Consider the following 20,232-nt stretch of genomic DNA (forward strand, 5'->3'; position numbering starts at 1 on the left):
GTGGGACACATCATAGGATTTGTAACTATGTGACACGTGTCAAAATTTGACATTTGCCGAATGATGGATTTAGAGTAACTTCATCATATAGCTCTTAAAATTCAATTGATCAATTTTGAAAGGGATATTATCACATCATTAACAATTTAATTAGAATACCATAGAATGATCCTAGGTAAATAGTCAAAGTTTGACATGAGTCACAAATTCAATTATGCGGTCCCACCAAATAAAATTACGCAAGCTCACTCCAATATATACTTTCTATTTTCATTTATTTAATTATCATTCTTAACTTTCAGAGACGTGAAACTTCCAAACAAAGACTTGCCTATCAAGATAGAGAAAAGTAAATATCTTTCACCAACAATATTGTTCTACTTTATTTAGGCTTTTAATTAATTAAATGCCCTCCAAAAAGTAAAAACTTTTAAAGGGTATAAAGTAATATTAGGATTATCGAAGTATTTCCCTCATTCCATGACCTTTTCTTTTCAAATTGGACGGAAGGATATAACAAAGACAGAGTTTTAGTCCTAAATTTTTTTGGGGTTAGCTATTGACTCTTAGCAAAATTGGTTAGGGTCAGCTATATGTACTTTAGGAAACACCACCAACTTGTATTTGTATTAGATCCATTCATAATAGAGTGACTGACCATCAACCAACCACAACGCTTCTCCTTTTCTTGGGCTGGGGACTAACTGTGAACAAAATACACGATACTAAACACAGACACAAGCAAAATTAAATTGGACGAAAAGCACAAATTGGAAAAATGGCGAGCCCCTCCTTTTTTGGGGCTCAAGACTAATTGTGAACAAAATATATGATACAAGACACATACACAAGCAAAATTAAATTGGATGGAAAGTACAAAGTAGAAAAATGGTGAGCCCTGTGAAAATACTATCTCAATTTCTCTCCAATCTTTCCTTCTCTTCTCTTTTTCATTCTCAAACAAAGGAAAAGACATCACTCTAGAATAATGATGCCACATAAGATATTAAAATAATAAATAATTAGTAGTTGAGATGTGAGATTTTTGAGTTTTTTAATTTATTCTAGTTTTCATTTTTCAAAGAATTGAAACCAAGGCTCCGAGAATATCTCTAGAGCATCTTTTATTTGTTTCTTAATGAAAGGAATCTATTAAATAAAAGTGAAATCATTACATGAAAATAATAATATAAGGTGAAATCTGAACTGCATAATAACGTGAGCTAATTCCACGCTTCTAGTCTCACAATTCACATAGCTTAGGTTTCTAAACTGTTATCAAAAAACAGGATTCTAGTTCCAGTCACGGTCACAGCTGCATCACGAGTACTCCATGCAGACTGCAGTGATTTTTCCTCTCATGGCTCAAGGCCAAACCATCCCCTTACTTGACATAGAAAACAGCCTTCTCAAGCCGTGGCCTAAAAGTCAAATTTGTCACCACCCCATCAAATGCACCATTCATTTCTTCCACCCAAACATCTCTTTGTCAATAATCCCATTTCCAAAGGTTCAAGACTTGCCACAAGGTTGTGAGAACACTGCTGACGTTCCTTCAATGGCCCCATTGGTTCTTTTTATAGAAGCCACCAAAAAAATGAAACAACCTTTTGAGGATGTTCTTAGAGACATGATTGATGATGGGTGTCCTCCAATTTGTGTTATCTCTGACTTTTTCCTAGGTTGGACACTTGAGTCATGTCGTATATTTGGTATTCCACGTGTTGTTTCTCATGGGATGGGAGTGTTTTCTATGGCTGTTTCAAAATCTACTTCTTTGAATGTTCCAAGTGTTAAGAGAGTGTCACCTTTGGATCCTATAGAGTTGTTGGAGCCGAAAATTCCATTCGCTTTGAGCATAGATGACATCCCTGATGTGCTTTTAAATGGTGACCAAAATGAGCCTTCTGTGCGCCTCCTAATGGAGCTTGAAGAAGCGGATGTGAATAGCTGGGGTGTTATTGAAGAGATTGAAGGTGACTATGTTGGAGCATTTGAATCCAACTATTGCAATGAGGCCAAAGCTTATTGTGTGGGACCACTTCTCCTCTATGATGAACTTCATCAAGAACTGGATGCTGCATACATCAAGTGGCTAGATAAGTATGTTAAATCTAATCAATCAGGCAGTGTGATTTATGTCTCATATGGTACACAAACACATTTGTCAAATGATCAAATGGATGAGATTGCTTTTGGGTTGGAGATGGCAGGCCATCCTTTCATTTGGGTTGTGAGATCAAAGACTGGGCTCCACCAGATGGATGGAATGAGAAAGTGAAGGAAGAAGGGTTGGTTGTGTATATGATTGGGTGGAGCAGCGAAGCATACTAGCACACCCTTCAATAGGTGGGTTTTTCAGTCATTGTGGTTGGAACTCAGTCTTGGAGAGCTTAGCAAATGGGGTTCCACTTTTGACTTGGCCTGTGCTTGGTACTGAGCAAGCCTCGAATGCTAAACTTGTAACAATGGGATTGGGTGCAGGGCTAGTGGTTCCAGAAAGAGATGTTGAAGGAGAGAAAATCATGACCATTGATCGTGGTGTGATTTGTGAGAGAGTGAAGGAGTTGATGGAAGGTGAAAAGGAGAGGAAGGTTAAGGAGAGGGCACAAGAATTGGGGCAATTGGCAAGGCATGCAGTGGAAAAAGGTGGGTCCCGTAAGAAATTGGACGAGCTGATTGCTCAACTCACCAATAATATGTGATCAAAACCCTCATAATTTGATAGAGTATCTCCCGAGCCAATTATGGGGAAGGCAATTTTCACGATGACAAGTTCATGACCAGTGGAGCATGGTGCCACAGGAACTTTGAAGTTCAGCTACATTTGAGGACCAAATAAAATACCAGACACCTGAATTTCTATAAAAAGTAGGTTATGTGCAAGCATGATACCATACCATAACCATAAGTATGCAATTCTAAATTAAGCATATGGATTGGAAAATAAATTTGTCTTCTTATTACCGACTTCTTTTAAATAAGTGTATTTAGGCCCGAGTTTATATACACTTCTCATATATATATATGTTCACATTACATCCCATGAACTGTAATTTGTATGTTATGTCTTGCAATACTTAACCTATGTTTTTTTGAGTTTGTTTATTCAAATCTGATCTGTGTGGTATTGTTTAGGATTATATAAAGCATCTATAGGGATTGTGATTTGAGGAGAATATATCTTATTTATCAAATATATATATATATATATATATCCTCTATCTTATCAAAAAAACAAAGAGCCCTATTAATGGGTGCCCTTAGGGTATTTGCTTATAGACCATTTAAAGAGTTATAAAACTTTAATGGGAAATATAAAATACTGTCAAAAAAATCAATTGTTTTTTTTCTTTTCCTATAAAAATTTTCTAAAAATATTTTTTCTAAACCAATGCCCTTAAGACATCTGTTAGCTTTTTCCCTTTTTACAATATGAATGAGAAAACATATATCCAATTCATGAGATAATTATTATGATGCAAAGATAGTATTATCATCTCAAGTTCTGTTCTTCATAAAATATTATAATATATCAGTTCTGTTTCTGTGTTCAGAGTGATGAAAATGAAAATAGAAGATCCCACACTTTTGTTTCTGTACATCGTTTTTTATTTTCTTAAGATATATTTCAAAATTAAGATGGACTAACATAAATATTCCCAAACGTCTACCGCATATGAACTTTGATTTCCAAATAGAGGGAGTGTAAAAACTAAAAGATTTCAATTATATAATATAAAGCAGTCAGATCAATGGAATGTACCTTGGTGTAAAAAAGAAAAAACTGAAGCTTTTGATGCTCTAGTAATTATTGGAGACCAACTGATTTCAAATTCTGAAGGAATAAATGAATGTCACCTTCTATTTGAACCCAACAGTGCATGTTCTGAAAATCCTCTTCCAAAGAACATTGTTATGAAGTCATTGGTGTTCAGTTCTTCCTTGCCAAATTATTTCCCCAATGCAACAATATTTCTTCAAGGGGCACTCCAAATTTCCCATGTAATATTCTAATATGAACAAAAAAATTGACACTCCATTAGGTGGTGCTAGAACATCCAAAGTAGCAGTTGCCTAAAACTGAAGCTATCCTCAAAAAGGTATCCGTAGAAGATGAAACTAACATTTGTAGCATACAGATTCACTTTTTGTCTCGCCTTTATGCAAATAAGCTGGCCAGATACACATACAGATACATTTTGAAGGGTAAAGTCATGAGCCTTGAATTTCCACTTAACATTTTCAAACCATCTGCATAACAAAACTTCATATTTCAAGCAACAAGATCAACTTCATCATGCTCAGGAGGAACCACATCTAATCTCATCATACTCCTATACTGATCTGGAACAGGTGCACCTGCTTGCACACATAGCTCTACCACAGCTGGAGCTTTACCATAATACCTCTTCAGGTTGTTATTTAAAGCAGGCCCATTCAGATCTCTAACATGCCAAACATAATTAGGACCTACAAGATCATCTATTGTCGCTTCTTGCCATGCATGTAAACCATTACGAGATTGGTGCTTCGATGCCTTGCACATCCTCACCTTGTGCCCCTTAGGACCCACTTGAACCTCAGGGCAGTACCCACAAGTAAGCACATTGTACTTCTCCATCATCTTCTTCGCTCCTGACATCATCTCAAACCATGAGTCCGTTGTTCTGATGCTTAAATCCCTCAAATTCTTCCCTTCATCATCACCTGATTGATCCAGAAGATTACAAGGATTCTCAAAAAATGATTTTTTTGTCATTTCCTCAATGTTGGTCCCAAAATTGGAATCTACTACAGAATCAACATTCTGAGAATACAAGTTCCCCTCCAGCCCATCCTTGTCTGTTACTAACTCGAAATCTACAATTCTTCCTTCAATACTGTATACAGGTTTTGTTCTTCTCCTTGTAGGGTACTTTTCAAGGTCAAGACCAGCTTGAATACAAAGCTCTACAAGTGCAGGGATTCACAGTACACTATACTTCTCGTCATGCCCAACCCTTGGTTTCCCAACACGATCATAAAGATGAAAGCATTTGGGAAAAAATATCACATCCTGAACTCCACCCTTTCTCCAAACATGGGTAGCACTCCGGAAACCACTCTTTGGACCAGTGCAGGTTCTTATTTCATGACCAACATGGCCAATGTGAACCTCAAAGCAGCACCTAAATAAAACCAAAACATATAAAACTCAAAAAAAAAAAAAAAAAAAAAAAATTAGACAAAAACTCAACTGGCAAGAAGATATCAGAAATTTAATTGAGAAATCCAACAGAGAACAACAACAAAAACATACAGTCATACATACATAAGTAGTGCAAAGAAAATGGAATGTTATTGATGAATAATAACTAATGATGTTTTAGTGAATCCACCTTGTTTCTAATACATTCCAATTCTCTTCCAAAAATAGCTCCCCATTTCACCCCACCATCCTGCCTTAAATTCATAGGTACTAAATCAAACAGGCACAAAGTAGTAACAATCAGGTAAAGTTTTAACAACAAACTATCTTTGTTTCCTTGCTAAGACAACATGGAGTATCATCTTTGACTTAGCAGCAAAGAAAAGCTTACTGTTATACTTGTACACAAAAATTACAAATATATCTTGGTACTTATTCTAAACCCCACCCCCCTTAAAAATAAGTTATTATTATTAGTTTTCATCAGATTCAGACGCACTTCTTCCAATACGAAACTGTGCATAAATATTTGATAATTGTAATTAGATGTCACAAAAACTAACAGGGTTTACTCAAAGCAGCTCATATTATAAACAGAAGATCGAAAAAAATAAATGAAAAGGAGTATATAGAAGTAAATGGAACCTGCAACGTTGAACAAGAACAGCTTGGACAAGCTTAGAAAGACCAGAGAGGAGAGACTGACGGGACCAGTAGACTTGGTGGGCCACATGGACAAGCTCAGGAACCAATAAGCCATTGTCAGGTGGATCTTGGAGCAATCTACAAGGTTCAGCCTTTCTGGCTTCTCTATCCTTCTTTGCCCTTTGAATCAAAAGCTTCATTGGTGTTGGATATGGCTTCCTCTCTGACTTTGTTTGAGGGAGCCTTGGTACATCCAAGTACAGTGGATCATCCCCTTCATCTCCAAGGACTGGGATTCTCTCCGAACCAAAATACAGATTTTGATTATATCGGCAATGCTGTCTCTTCAATAGACAAATTTCTGATGCTATCCTCCTTTGCATTTCTTCTTTGGTTGCTCATAAAATAAGGAACATCTTCATTCTACTTTTTGAGTCTATTTCAAAATGCAGTAAATGAAAATGCGATTTTTAAGTGAGCATTAGGTAAAATCTATGAAAAAAGTGTTTTTTCCTGTTAATTGAGAGTTTGGCTAACATTATTATAAAAGTTCTGTTTCAGGTTCAATTTGCAAAATGACATGACTCTGCTTTTAAGGTTCTTTTGTCATTTTTTTAATTATGATGATAACAATGAATTCTTTTTCTTTTATCTTTCCTCTAAACTCTCCTCACTTTGTTTATGACTTGTTATGTGAAATAATGCCTATTTTATTAAAAAAAGAAAAAATCATTCTTTAACATTATTTAAGTATCCAATAAAGAAGCAAACATTATTTAAGTAATGAACATATGAAACAAATAACATATAAAACTTGAAAAATAACTAAAATATCAAATTTTAATTTTATTATACAATTGTAGTATTAGAATATATGGAAGCCAGGAATTTTCTCAGCATTACGTTTCACAGTGGAATGAATAATATGACTTAATGGTCAGCAATGGGGATTAAAAATCATTGCACATTCAAAATTTCCCACAGCCAAGCTAATGACCAATAGCTCGACTGGCACTTCCTCCTCCCATAATAATAGGATGTAGAGTGACATCACGAGTTCAAGGCCCATTGGGTGAATGTGAAACTTACTAATAAAAAAAATTCCCACAACCAAAAGAAAAAAGACAATATTCGATATGCCCTTGGTATCCAATATTGATTGCACTCCTTTTATTTTCGTTTAACTTGCTTCGCTTTCAGCCCATTGATCTCTCTCATCCCTGTTTAAACCCTAAAGCATAATTACTATTCAACATAACAACCTAATATCCACCCAGAAAAGATGATGCCCAGATATGCTCTTTTATGTACTAAAAACAACCAAATATTGAATCCCAAATCTTTTTTTCCCCGGTTAAGAGGGAAAGAATTTCAGTTATTCAAAAATATCAACGATTTACTTCACGAATACTCAGAAAATCAAAGTTTTGACTAGAGCTCCCATTGATTTCCTGCATTACACCTTAGTCTAGTACAAAATTGGGAAGAAGAGAACATTTCCTTATCCACACTTCAGGCCCCAAAACATAATTACTGCATCTAGATGATTCCCAGTACAAATACATTCAAATGATTTTCAAGTCTTTCCACTTAAAATTTAACCCATGAGCGATTTTAGTCTCTGAAGTTTAAAGTGATCGCTTTTAGTCCCTTACATAATGTGATCAAATTAAAATTGACACATCATAACTAAAAGCGATCGCTTTAAACTTCAAGGACTAAAATGGCTTAATGGGTTAAAAGTTTAGGTACCAACAATGTATTTTTGCCAAATTTTAAATCTTTATTTTCTAAACACCAGTAAATATCAATTACGAATGCACACGCATGTGCTAAACAAATAAAGTATGAAAAGAATTTCAAATAAATACAAACAGTTTTAGCTTCTATTAAGTTAAAATGTAAAAGGGTTTTTTTTTTTTTTTTGTAACCAAAAAAAAAAAAAAAAAAACAATTAAAGATGCCATTAACTGTGTGAACAAACTAAGAGGATAAGAAGAAAAATGAATTAAAAGGGCACCTTTCAGACTTAGGAGCAACCTCAATCGGCGACCAACGAGCACACACAACCACCTAGGCAAAAAAACCTTGTGGTTTGCTATGCTTGTCTTTGCTCTCGCGTGAGTGAGAGAGAGAAAGACTTGGGTGAGCTACAGTGGCTCGCTTGGTGAGAACTGAGAAGACAGTGAAGCCTTCGGAAATTTTGTTTAGCCACAAATTTGGGTTGGGCCGATTATATTTTGGACTAAAAACAAACCCAACACAACTTTGGGTTGGAATAACTTTTTTAGGTTTATTTTTTATAATTCAATAATTATAAATTACATCATGAATAAAGAATTTAAATTTGGATGTCTCGGTTCAAAAGTTTAAGAAGTACCAACTAAACGAGCTGAACGAGCTAAAAAACTTTTGAAAGATTATAGTTTATTTTAATTTTTAAAAAATTTAACTATCTTCAACCATAAGCTAGAGAGCTCCCAAACCATCTCTTGAACTCACTTTCCAATTTTGGCAGAACCTTAGTAATCAGAATGGTTCCAATTAAATTCATCCATTTGATTCCATAATGCATGAAACATGTGAAATTTTTCTTGAAAAAAATAATATTGGTCAATACAACTATAATTATGTTGATTTCAATTTGAAAACCTAAAGTACAGTATATGAAGAGCAATACTTAATCTACTAATTCATAAAAATAAAAATAAATCACGAATTAACAAAAATAGTCATGGTGTGTGGGGATAAATAAATATTTTGTATTATAATATAATGTATAATTTTTTCTCCCTAAAAATTAGACAATTCTATTCGGTCTAATTAGGTCTACTTCAGTCTCATTCATTTCACTTAGTGCAATTCAGTCCACTTGATCAATTTTTGGTCCCCTTCAATCTACTTTTAGACTAATTGGTCCTTAAATTGATTCTTTTTGTAGGTTTTTTTTTTTTTCAAGTTTAGCTTAAAGATTCTTTTTTTTTTTTCTTTTTCTTAATTTTTGGGTTGAAAAGTATGAAATTTGATTATATTTGGGCTAAACTCTTTAGTTTTGAGTTTAAAAAAAAAAAATAGATATTAGAAATAAGAAATATGAGCCCTAAAAATGTAATAAAAATTATAAATATTCAAAAGTCTTATTCAGTCCACATTGGTTCTATTCGATCATATTTAGTCCATTCTATTCACTAAAGTTCTATTCGGTCCATTCAATGTTATTGAGTCCAATTTGGTCCTTTTAGTTTACATTGGCTCTATTTGGTCCACATTAGTCCTATTCTGTCCACTTCGGTCCTAGTCTTTTAATTTTGTCCACTTTGGTCATATTTGGTCCATTCTGTTTACTTTGGTTTTATTTGGTCCTATTTTGATCCACAATAGACCTATTTGGTCCATTCTGTCCAGTTTGATCCACTTCAGTCCTATTCAGATAATTCGGTCCACTTTAGTCTTATTAGGTCCATTTTGTCCACTTTGATTCTGTTCAGTCCTATTCATTCCACATTGCTCCTATTCCATCCATTTTAGTCCAGTTTGTACATGTCAGTCCTATTCAATCCGATTCGGTCCACTTCGGTCCAGTGTATTTACTTCAGTCCTATTCAGTCTAATGTGGTAGAGTTTGGTCCATTCTATTCACTTCAGTCCTATTTGGTCCATACATTCTTATTTGGTCTACATTGTTCTAATTCGGTCCAAACTAGAATGAATGAACCGAAAGGGACCTAAGTAGACCAAATAGATTGACCTGGACCAAAATGGATCAAAGCAAATCAAAATAAACCAAAGTGTACCAAATGGAATCGAAATACTATACTAATGTAGTTCAATAGGAGTGTAACAATGATAAATGTTATTCTTAACATTCTGATAATAATAGATTAATCATTAAGGTATAAAAAATGATAAATTTGATTCCTTCATTTCACTTCCGTCAATTGTGGGTGATCACTTTATTTATATTAATTCATTAAAAAAAAGTTAATGTGTAGTCATTTTAAAATTAATTCAATAAAAAATTCATAAAATTGAAATTGAAAAATATAAACGATAAAGTTGTTTGGTTAAGAAGAAATCAAGGGAATATGTTTGATCTTAAATATTTCTTCCATCAAAAAATAAATGTACCCCCCCCCCCGTTTTTTTTTGGATGTTCATGTTTACAAGTATTGGGCATAAATCATAATATAGTTATTAATTAATAGTTTTCATTGTATGCTGCAAGATTAGACCAAAGGTAAAACCATTATGAAATTGACGAGGTATTCAATTGGTATTTGTTTTTCAACAAGGGCTATAAAATTGCCAAAATGGTTTTTCTCTCTTAGATTGATTTCAAACTTTTTTTTTTTTTTGATGTTCCTATTTACAAGTATTGGGCATAAATCATAATGTAGTTATTAATTAAGAGTTTCCATTGTATGCTACAAGATCAGACCAAGGGTAAACCCATTATGAAATTGATGACATGGATAAATTTTCAGAGGAACATAAGAGAGATTTAGATAAAACAATGCACCAAAATGTTGCCAAGTTTCTCAAGACCGGTGAATAATTATGATGCAAATTGGAATAGGTTGGATTTATGAGTGTAATTTTGTTTTTTTGTTTTTTCTTTAAACAAAATAAGTTCACACATGAAAAAAATAAGAAAGATGTTACGTTTACAANTTGTTTAAAGAAAAAACAAAAAAACAAAATTACACTCATAAATCCAACCTATTCCAATTTGCATCATAATTATTCACCGGTCTTGAGAAACTTGGCAACATTTTGGTGCATTGTTTTATCTAAATCTCTCTTATGTTCCTCTGAAAATTTATCCATGTCATCAATTTCATAATGGGTTTACCCTTGGTCTGATCTTGTAGCATACAATGGAAACTCTTAATTAATAACTACATTATGATTTATGCCCAATACTTGTAAATAGGAACATCAAAAAAAAAAAAAAGTTTGAAATCAATCTAAGAGAGAAAAACCATTTTGGCAATTTTATAGCCCTTGTTGAAAAACAAATACCAATTGAATACCTCGTCAATTTCATAATGGTTTTACCTTTGGTCTAATCTTGCAGCATACAATGAAAACTCTTAATTAATAACTATATTATGATTTATGCCCAATACTTGTAAACATGAACATCCAAAAAAAAAAGGGGGGGGGTGGGTTTGAAATCAATCTAAGAGAGAAAAAAAACCATTTGGCAGTTTTATAGCCCTTGATGAAAAACGAATATCAATTGAATACCTCGTCAATTTCATTATGGTTTCACCCTTGGTCTAATCTTGTGGCATACAATGGAAACTCTTAATTAATAACTGTATTATGATTTATGCCTAATACTTGTAAACAGGAACATCAAAAAAAGAAAAAGAAAAAAGTTTTGAAATCAATCTAAGAGAGAAAAACCATTTGGCATTTTTATAGCCCTTGTTGAAAAAAGAATACCAATTGAATACTAAATGAAATTTACAACTTGGAAGTGAAAAATAGTAAGGCAAATACCAAATAAATTCAAAGAAAGCAAATCCACTGAGACCTTTGTGGAAGTGACAAAGCATTGCTGCTCCGGTGTGCATTCCATCTCAATGAATATGATTTTATTTTGAGAAAGTAGTCAACTACCAAGGTCTTCCGGATTTGGGTTTAAATTGGGGAAAAGAAGCCAGTTTTGATTTTAATCACATGTGATTTTTTTAATTAAAAATAAGTTGCCACAGGAAAAAAAATAAATGTTATGTCAATGTTCCGTTAGACACATAAGGATTTAATGGAACAACTAACAACACTCATTTTTTAAACTTTAGGAACTAATAACGCTCACTTGAAACTTAAGGGACCAAAAGCACACAATAGACAAACTTTAGAGGTCAACATTGTATTTTCGCCTTAAAAGAAAATAAATACAATAGCTAGGCCATGAGAGTATTCTGTATTGGTATACGTAGTTCCATAAGACAAACTTACGCCTCATTAACTTTATGGACTAGTATTCATAATACATATATGGTTCCACAGGAAAATCCAATAGGAAATAGCTCTTGTTGCAATTGTTGTAGCAAGTTTCTTCGTAGTCTTTTGCTTGCTTTATTCAATGTCATTTTTTTTTTTTTAATTTCATACATTTTTACTTACTACTCAAACTAAAAAATAATGGTTTTTTTTCCCCCAGAAACTCATTAGCAACTAGTAATAATATAAATGAAAAGTGTTTGACTATTTGTTGACCTCACCTTATTGCGCCACATGGATATATAAATTTGTTGACCTCTCCTTGTTGACCCACATATTTCAATGGCCCAAACTATTAGAAATCTAGAGGAGTAATATAATAAAATAACAAAATGATCAAGTAGACAAACAAAAAATTTGATTGGCTAAGAGGTACAATTGAATGTTCTCCTTAGAAAATATTTGTCATCACACAAGAGTTTCTAAAGGGTTATTACACTAGGATAGTTTATTGGATTCTACAAATAGCAATTTTGGAAAAGACTCACAGATTTCTTCTATTTCTAAGAAAAATGAAAAAGTTGAAAAGAAATTACCAAATGAATATAAATTACTATTTATATCCAAAAAATTATGACCATTCAATACCCAAATGAAAAAACTTTTTGAAAAAAAAAAGAAAAAAGGGAACACCCATATCAGCCCCTACCCTTCTGCTCATAAGTCATGTCCATGAACCGATTAACCTGCAGCTTTTAAATCTCATGGCCCACCATTTTTAGGCATCAACACCACCAATCTAAACCACTCTCCAAAATGAGAAGTTTTAAAGGGCGTTTAGTAATGTTGTTCTAGTAATGTTATTTAAGTGTTATGAAAATATTCGTGAGTAAAAAAGTATTGTGAAAATATATATGATGTTATTTAAATAATAAAAACTATTGTTTAAATAACACAACCAAACACCTCCTTAATTTCTCACCCACGTTTATGAAACTAAAAAGAACACTTCAAATCTAAAATGATTTGTTTCTTTTAACTTTTAACCATTAGTGTGGGTTTGACTTGGAGGGTCAAATCAACACTTCATACTAATATTCAAATAAAGTATAATGGGTCTAAACACGTAATATGAAAAAAAATAGAAATTTGCATTACTTTTTCGATTTAGACGAAAGTTAATACTGGTAAGGTACAACTTGCTCACTACAATCAATGATGAAAAACATTATAAAACAAGGGTATAAGCCAATGTAGAAGCCTTAACATGATTAGAAGTTCAATTTTGGCTGGTCACCATATCCATGCAAGATAACATACTCAACCAATATGTGTCTTTTCTGTGCAGACTGCAGGGAGAGAGAGAGTGGGAAGTAAAGCAGTTGTTACTCTCTTCCATGTTTTGTTTTTTTCGTGGAAGAGTGGGGGGAATCTCCTCTATGCTATTTGCTTCAATTGTTTCACTTTCTGAAAATCAGGGGCATGGAAATTTTTTTCCACCTCCCAAGCTTGTTGTGACATACAATTAAATGTTGACTTTGCACCTTTCTCATCCGTCACTTCTCTTGGAAAAGGTATGCGGACCTCAAATACACCTTTCTGAGGAGAGAAGAGACGCATATCAAAGCCTAACCGATCAACCCAGATCAGCTTTGCCTCTGATACCTGCACAATTAAAATGTACTTTGAGAAAGAAGGATAATCTAAGGCAGACTCTAGTTTAGTCACACTGTATCACACCATTAACTAAGTGACATTTATTTATTTGCCGTTAGATAACTTTGTGGTTCATATGAACTCAGGATCCTCCACTTTGTTCTTATAAGAGGAGAAAGCGAAATGTGAACTAGAGCTCATTGGCAATACTTATGGCATAAAATTATCATGGCCTTGTCATTCAAAACTCAAGAAGAGAATTGCAGATCAACAGAAGTCAGTCCACTTTAAACCATAGAAAGCATGGGAGTTCACCAGTTACTATACAATAGTAATCCAGAGACTTTGTGTGTCTGAGAGCAGTGTAGAACCTGATGGGAATATCAGGCACAAAAGTAATTTCGTAATTTTCTGGAAAAGGGTATTTTGTGTTCTGCTCTGGGTCAAGTTGTGCTTTGTATAATGGGTTGAGTCATTGGTCTTGGTCAAATTCAATCATCACGGGCTCAAGTCTTGTCTTGCTTGGCAAGTAGGCCACCAAGTCTGCTTCTTTTCAAAACATAGGTAGTTATAAATTACAAATAGAGGGAACGGATCAGAATGAAGAGCTGAAGTGTTTTCTGCCATTTGTGATGTACAGTGTACTTTGAATCTTTGAGGCCCACACTTTGGAGACATTGCATGATGCTTCTTTTTTTTCCATTTTTTTTGCGAGGCATGGTGCATTATCTCTTAGATGTAATGCCTTAGAGCCATGGGTATCATATCTGAGGTAGCATTCTTTATCTTTTTCTTTCAATCTTTAAATACTGCATTTTTCAGTTGCAGAATTCCTTTTCCTTCTCCCCACCAATAAGCCTTTAACTCCCAAACATTTACAAAGTTGCTATTAGAAATGCTTGCAACATTTCTTAATTTCCACAAAATTTCAGCCATTAAATTGAGCAGATTTTGGTCCTTGTTCTACTACTCTTAAGTTTGGTTGGATATGCTTTAAGTCAGAATCTAGATATAGATTCTTGCATTTTCTGATACATCAAATCTCTAAACCATCCTGCATAACTTTGTTTTATCAATGAAATGTGCATGCATGAAAACGACTAACACATCACAATCCAAAATGTGAAATGCCAAAATGCAACATAGGGAGGAATGACGACCATCTGCTCAAATCATTATTCATGCATCAAAGTGTTGGAATGATCCATTTGATTTGGAAGATTCATTTCATCAAAACAGCAGGAGACCCATAAAACAATAGTTGAATCCTAGGTTATTCTTTCTGAACTACTTTCTACAAAGTAGAACCTAACATTTCCTATTTCACAAGCAATATTTATTCTCTCAAACAAATTATGTAACATTCGGGTTTGAGTTTCTGACAAACTTAAGGTAAAAGTAAAGGCAAAAAACATTTAGTTGGATGCAAACCTGGAAGTCCAAATCAACATATATGTTGCAAAAGCGATTAACATCTTCCATGTTGTTGGTGTTTATCTCATTCACTAGCTTTTCTGCAAAGTCGCGAAGAGGATCAGGGTAGGCGTTTTTATAATCTAATGAAGTGACCCATACACCATCCTGGAATAGTTTCAGACATCAAAATCACATTTTAATTAACACATTCAGTATGTTTCAAATGATGGTAATATTCAGATACACTGATAAAGTTAGCAGGCTACAGAAGAAAGATGAGTGCAAACGATATTATGAGTCAAAACAAGACAACATATAACACCAACTTACCTCCTTGAAGTCTTCTAACTGAAGTACCTGTTCCACAGCAACAACATATATGAGGTCTTCATCAACTTCTTCTCCAAATCTCTTTTTCCATAATGAATGCAGTTGCTGAAAAGAGGGGGGGAAAAGACAGTGAACCTCCAAATCAAAAAAAAATTTCCAGCAACCAATTAAAGACGCACATCTTCAGATAGCTTTTTATGAGTTTTATATGGATCAATAAGACATTGGAACATAGTACTAGATTATATTTTGTAAATAAGCCAGTGTATGCTTATGTTTTGTATCATATCTAAGGAGTTCCTAGGTTCAGACCAAAGAAGCAATATCACTCGATCAGGATCAAACTGACTACAATCTTTTTCTGTCTGTGAGATCCCACCAGGGCGCCTTGGTGTTTATCTCATTCACTAGCTTTTCTGCAAAGTCGCGAAGAGGATCAGGGTAGGCGTTTTTATAATCTAATGAAGTGACCCATACACCATCCTGGAATAGTTTCAGACATCAAAATCACATTTTAATTAACACATTCAGTATGTTTCAAATGATGGTAATTTTCAGATACACTGATAAAGTTAGCAGGCTACAGAAGAAAGATGAGTGCAAATGATATTATGAGTCAAAACAAGACAACATATAACACCAACTTACCTCCTTGAAGTCTTGTAACTGAAGTACCCGTTCCACAGCAACAACATATATGAGGTCTTCATCAACTTCTTCTCCAAATCTCTTTTTCCATAATGAATGCAGTTGCTGAAAAGAGGGGGGGAAAAGACAGTGAACCTCCAAATCAAAAAAAAAAAAAATTTCCAGCAACCAATTAAAGACGCGCATCTTCAGATAGCTTTTTATGAGTTTTATATGGATCAATAAGACATTGGAACATAGTACTAGATTATATTTTGTAAATAAGCCAGTGCAGGCTTAGGAAAATGATCAATGAAATCAACTTACACAGAAGAAAGTTACACAAATACTAAGACAAGCAAAGGACACAATCAAATCAGCCAAATCACTATCTCTCCCTTGACATTAACAACCAAACCCTTAGGAATATTTTACTAACCCTAAAAAAAAAAAAAGAAAAAAAACACACAAAGTGGTACACAATGTAGTGATGTACTAACAAGAAAAAGTTAACCAAAGTTTTCCATAGTAAACAGACTTGGCATCATGCAAAACCCACACAATCCGTCAATCCCTTCAAAAGCTCATTTTCTTAACCTGCCATAAGGTCCACATTGAACAATGTAGAGCAGCTTTCCAAGCCAATCTTCTTCTTTTATTACCTATTCTGATGCCAACATCCTAACACCTCCAAAATTGATTAAAGTAGCACCCAATACATTCAAAATAAGGAAACAATTAGAGACCAAACTCCTCTAATGACTGAACAATGCAAAAAAAAAAAAAAAAAAAAAAAAAAAAAATACCCACACAATCCGTCAATCCCTTCAAAAGCTCATTTTCTTAACCTGCCATAAGGTCCACATTGAACAATGTAGAGCAGCTTTCCAAGCCAATCTTCTTCTTTTATTACCTATTCTGATGCCAACATCCTAACACCTCCAAAATTGATTAAAGTAGCACCCAATACATTCAAAATAAGGAAACAATTAGAGACCAAACTCCTCTAATGACTGAACAATGCAAAAAAAAAGAAAAAAGAAAAAGAAAAAGAAAAAAAAGATGATCCTCTGAACCCATAGCCCTTGCACATATAATACCAGCTAACAATGATCTTTCCCTTTTAATAAAATTATATATTGTGTAATTCTAGAGAGCAACTGTTGAAATGTTAAGAGTGACCTAAGTAGGAAGTATAGCACACCAGATCTCCTTCCATTAGGAAAAAAATTCACAATCCAAGAAATCAAGAAACTACTATTTACTCCTCTTTAGAGAAGTTCTGTACAAAAGATAATAACTCCACTTGTATAATAACAAACACTAAGGTTTTCATTAATTTCCCAACTAATTATGGAAATTGTGAACAAAAATTGTAATAAAACTTTCTTGATGTTCTTCTTTTGTAAACTCCCAATTAAGAATCCCCAACTAAATTGTAACAAGCACTGCATTAGAAAAATCCCCAGGTCCTGAAGCATCCAACCACATTTACTTTGATTTGGAACAAGACAAAAGAAAAATAAAAATAAAAATAAAAAATCTTCATAACACTAGACATCCATACAAAAAAAAAATGAATAAATCAGAATATAAGGAAGAATATGAACAACTAAGAATCTCTAAGGAGAAAACATGTTGAATACCCTAAGATTCCTAGTAAATCACATAACCAGAGCTTAAAGGCTAGCTGAAATATTACAAGATATAACAATGCTAAACTCCTGCCAAAACACCACACATCCTTCCAAAACCTAATTCTTTTGCCATCCCCTAGACCAAAGCCCACAAATCTAGCCTACGAATCTCATCCTGCTCTAACGGCCTTCCAAAGACCACAACCATAAGAAAAGACAAACTGGCTGCAAAGTCCAATCCCATACCTCCCCAGAGAAAATCACGTTGAAGCTTCTTCAATCTATTTGTTGCATTAGCTGGCATAGTGAATAGAGGCATAATATACATGGACAAACTAAACAAGATATAGTCTTTTCCATCCTACTAATCTTCTCTCCATTCTCTCAATGATACCATTCCACAGAGACCTTGCCTTTAGCTCCCAGTGGAAGGCCCAAATAAGTCAAAAGTAGCAAACCAACCTTACCACCCAACATCAACGCTAATCCCTACACAACAGCCCCTGATCCCACTAGCACAATCTCACTCTTCCTTAGATTTACTTTAAGACCCATGACCACCTCAAAATATTAGTTCATATACAAGATCCAACTCTTTGTAAAAGCACCATTCTGTGGATCAATTATGTGAAAAGAAATAGAATAATTACATAACCGAAGCATCAACCAAATTTCCCTAGAATTATGTCATAGGCTTGTAGCAGAACTAGAAGCAACAGTTCATTCCTTATTTTGAACAAAAAGAAATTCAGAATCTAATCGCATTTTAGCAAATGACAAAGATAAGGCACTTCACTTTGAATTTCAGTCCCTAAACTGCCCTATGAAGTAGATATAGCCACCACAAAGGTTCTGCAAAACCCTTCTAATAAATCCAGACTAATCACAAACTCGCATATATTATGTGTCACAGCTTTGTCAAAAATTTACTCACTCATTTACTTTGAAAAACACTGAAGTGGACAATGCTATCATCATTACATCAAAAGTTAGAAACTGATGACAAATTTCATCTTAAGTACAAATAGTTATATAAAAAAAATTAAGCTCCAACTATTCCCAAAGTGAGGCAAGATTATACCTTCAAAACCCTCCTGTCTTCTGGTTTGTCAAGGTTGCCTTGAATTGTACACTGAGGAGTCCTCAATCCATATTGCTCTAACTGATTCAAAGAAATTCACAACAACAACCTATTGAGTTTAGTTTACATACACATACATAAACGAGCATTCCATTCAAATAAATTGCCAATTATTCAAAAGCTTAAGCTTTATGAGACAGTGAATTTAATCATTAACCACCACATGTACCACCACATGTAGGCCTACACGGCTACACTCCCCATTAATCGTTGGGGCCCAACATCTGACACAACAATAAATTGTCGATAGTTCCAAAAACTTAATAGAATGAAAGAAGTACCTGAACATGGAGACTAGACCTCCTATCCAAAGAGAACTGCCTATTGGAGGCATTCAAGCACAAAACAGGAGTCCCTTCTGGGTCAACAGCGAAGCGAACCCCGATACCCAAAGGCCAACCTTCTTGGTTCAAGGTGGAAAGTGTGCCCAGAGAGGCCAACTCCATGATTGTCCTCGAAACTTCAGCTGGGAATGGCTTATTGGGGCTGAGTTCCAAATGGGTCGGCTCTGATACCAGTGAAAGAGAGCATTTTGTAGTGCGGGAAGGAGATTGGCGAAATGGGAATTGAATTGGAGGAGTGAATTGGGTTTTGGATATGGGTTTTGAGGGAGGGAGTGATGGAGCAAAGCGGGTAGCTAGAGATTGAGTTTGGAGAAGCATTTCAAATCAAGTTGGGAATGGTTTGATTGAGAGAGCCAAAGACTGTCAGAGTGACTAACAGTTTGGACAAGGTGAGATTGGAGAAGACGATGACGTTTAGTTGTTGATGATAACTCTAGTTGGACTTGGACAGAAGGAGGGAGTGCTGAGTTGGTTTTTTTCTTTTTCTTTTCTTGGGTGGGTAAATTCCACTGTTACAAGCATTCGCACCATTTCGTGCATAAATTTTTCTATTTTATACGTTCAAAATGTACTTTTTATTTTATTTTACAACCTTATTTTTATAAGACACTCACATCAATTTGTCTATTATACATATTTATTTAAATAAAATATTAATTTCTTTAACACACAACCACCGACCCACACCCACAATCCATACCGGTATCACACTGGAATCTACACAACCCATCGACAGAAAACCAGAAAAACTAACCTAGCAAAATGGATCGAAACCCATTTATCAAGATTGACGCCTTGCCTTGAGCAACAAGATCGATGCCTCCGGTGGTGATGGCAAGAACAAGAAACAAGATCGACGCCTCCAAAGGCAAGCAGTGGCGATGGCAATGGCAAGAGGCATTCAACCCCATTCAACCCGAAACCCACTGATCAAGCCCATTCAACCCGAAAACAACGAGAATCAAAGGATTAAAGAGTGATCAGCGGCGATGGCGATCAGCGGCGGTGGCGATCGGCGGAAGCTAGAGGAAGAAAGATTGATGAGAGGAAGAAAAATGGATGAAATGAGAAAAAGAGAGAGTTGTGTGCCTGAGAGAGAGAGGAGCTGAGAGTCAGGTATAGAGAGGAGAGAGAAAAAATTGTTAAAAAATTATATACACATGCTATAGTGCCCGTGAAAATTTACACGGGTACTATAGCTCGTTAATAAATTTGGAAGACTTTACACATTTTTAAATAAACTGATGTTAGAAGTTTTGTGGGTTAAATGTGTAAAATTCCTCACTTTTT

The 20,232-nt window shown here is 34.5% G+C and overlaps 1 protein-coding gene and 2 pseudogenes across 1 annotated transcript; 1 reads left to right on the forward strand and 2 right to left on the reverse strand.

The window, feature by feature from the left end:
• Nucleotides 1-1,086: 1,086 nt before the first annotated feature.
• On the reverse strand, nucleotides 1,087-8,013 carry LOC112001783 (APO protein 3, mitochondrial-like; annotated as a pseudogene).
• LOC112001831 (probable UDP-glucosyl transferase 73B6) lies at nucleotides 1,334-2,705 on the forward strand (annotated as a pseudogene).
• Nucleotides 8,014-12,923: 4,910 nt separating the features above from the next.
• LOC112039911 (glutamyl-tRNA reductase-binding protein, chloroplastic) lies at nucleotides 12,924-19,457 on the reverse strand. The gene is made up of 5 exons (XM_065770645.1): nucleotides 18,880-19,457; nucleotides 18,539-18,619; nucleotides 15,842-15,946; nucleotides 14,879-15,028; nucleotides 12,924-13,456 (listed from the first exon to the last, which is right to left on the reverse strand). Exons 1-5 carry the CDS (start codon nucleotides 19,258-19,260, stop codon nucleotides 13,229-13,231), a joined length of 945 nt encoding a protein of 314 aa, XP_065626717.1. The 5' UTR covers nucleotides 19,261-19,457; the 3' UTR covers nucleotides 12,924-13,228.
• Nucleotides 19,458-20,232: the final 775 nt, after the last annotated feature.

This window comes from Quercus suber, unplaced genomic scaffold, assembly GCF_002906115.3.
Source record: "Quercus suber isolate HL8 unplaced genomic scaffold, Cork oak 2.0 scaffold_34, whole genome shotgun sequence".
Classification (NCBI taxonomy): Eukaryota; Viridiplantae; Streptophyta; class Magnoliopsida; order Fagales; family Fagaceae; genus Quercus; species Quercus suber.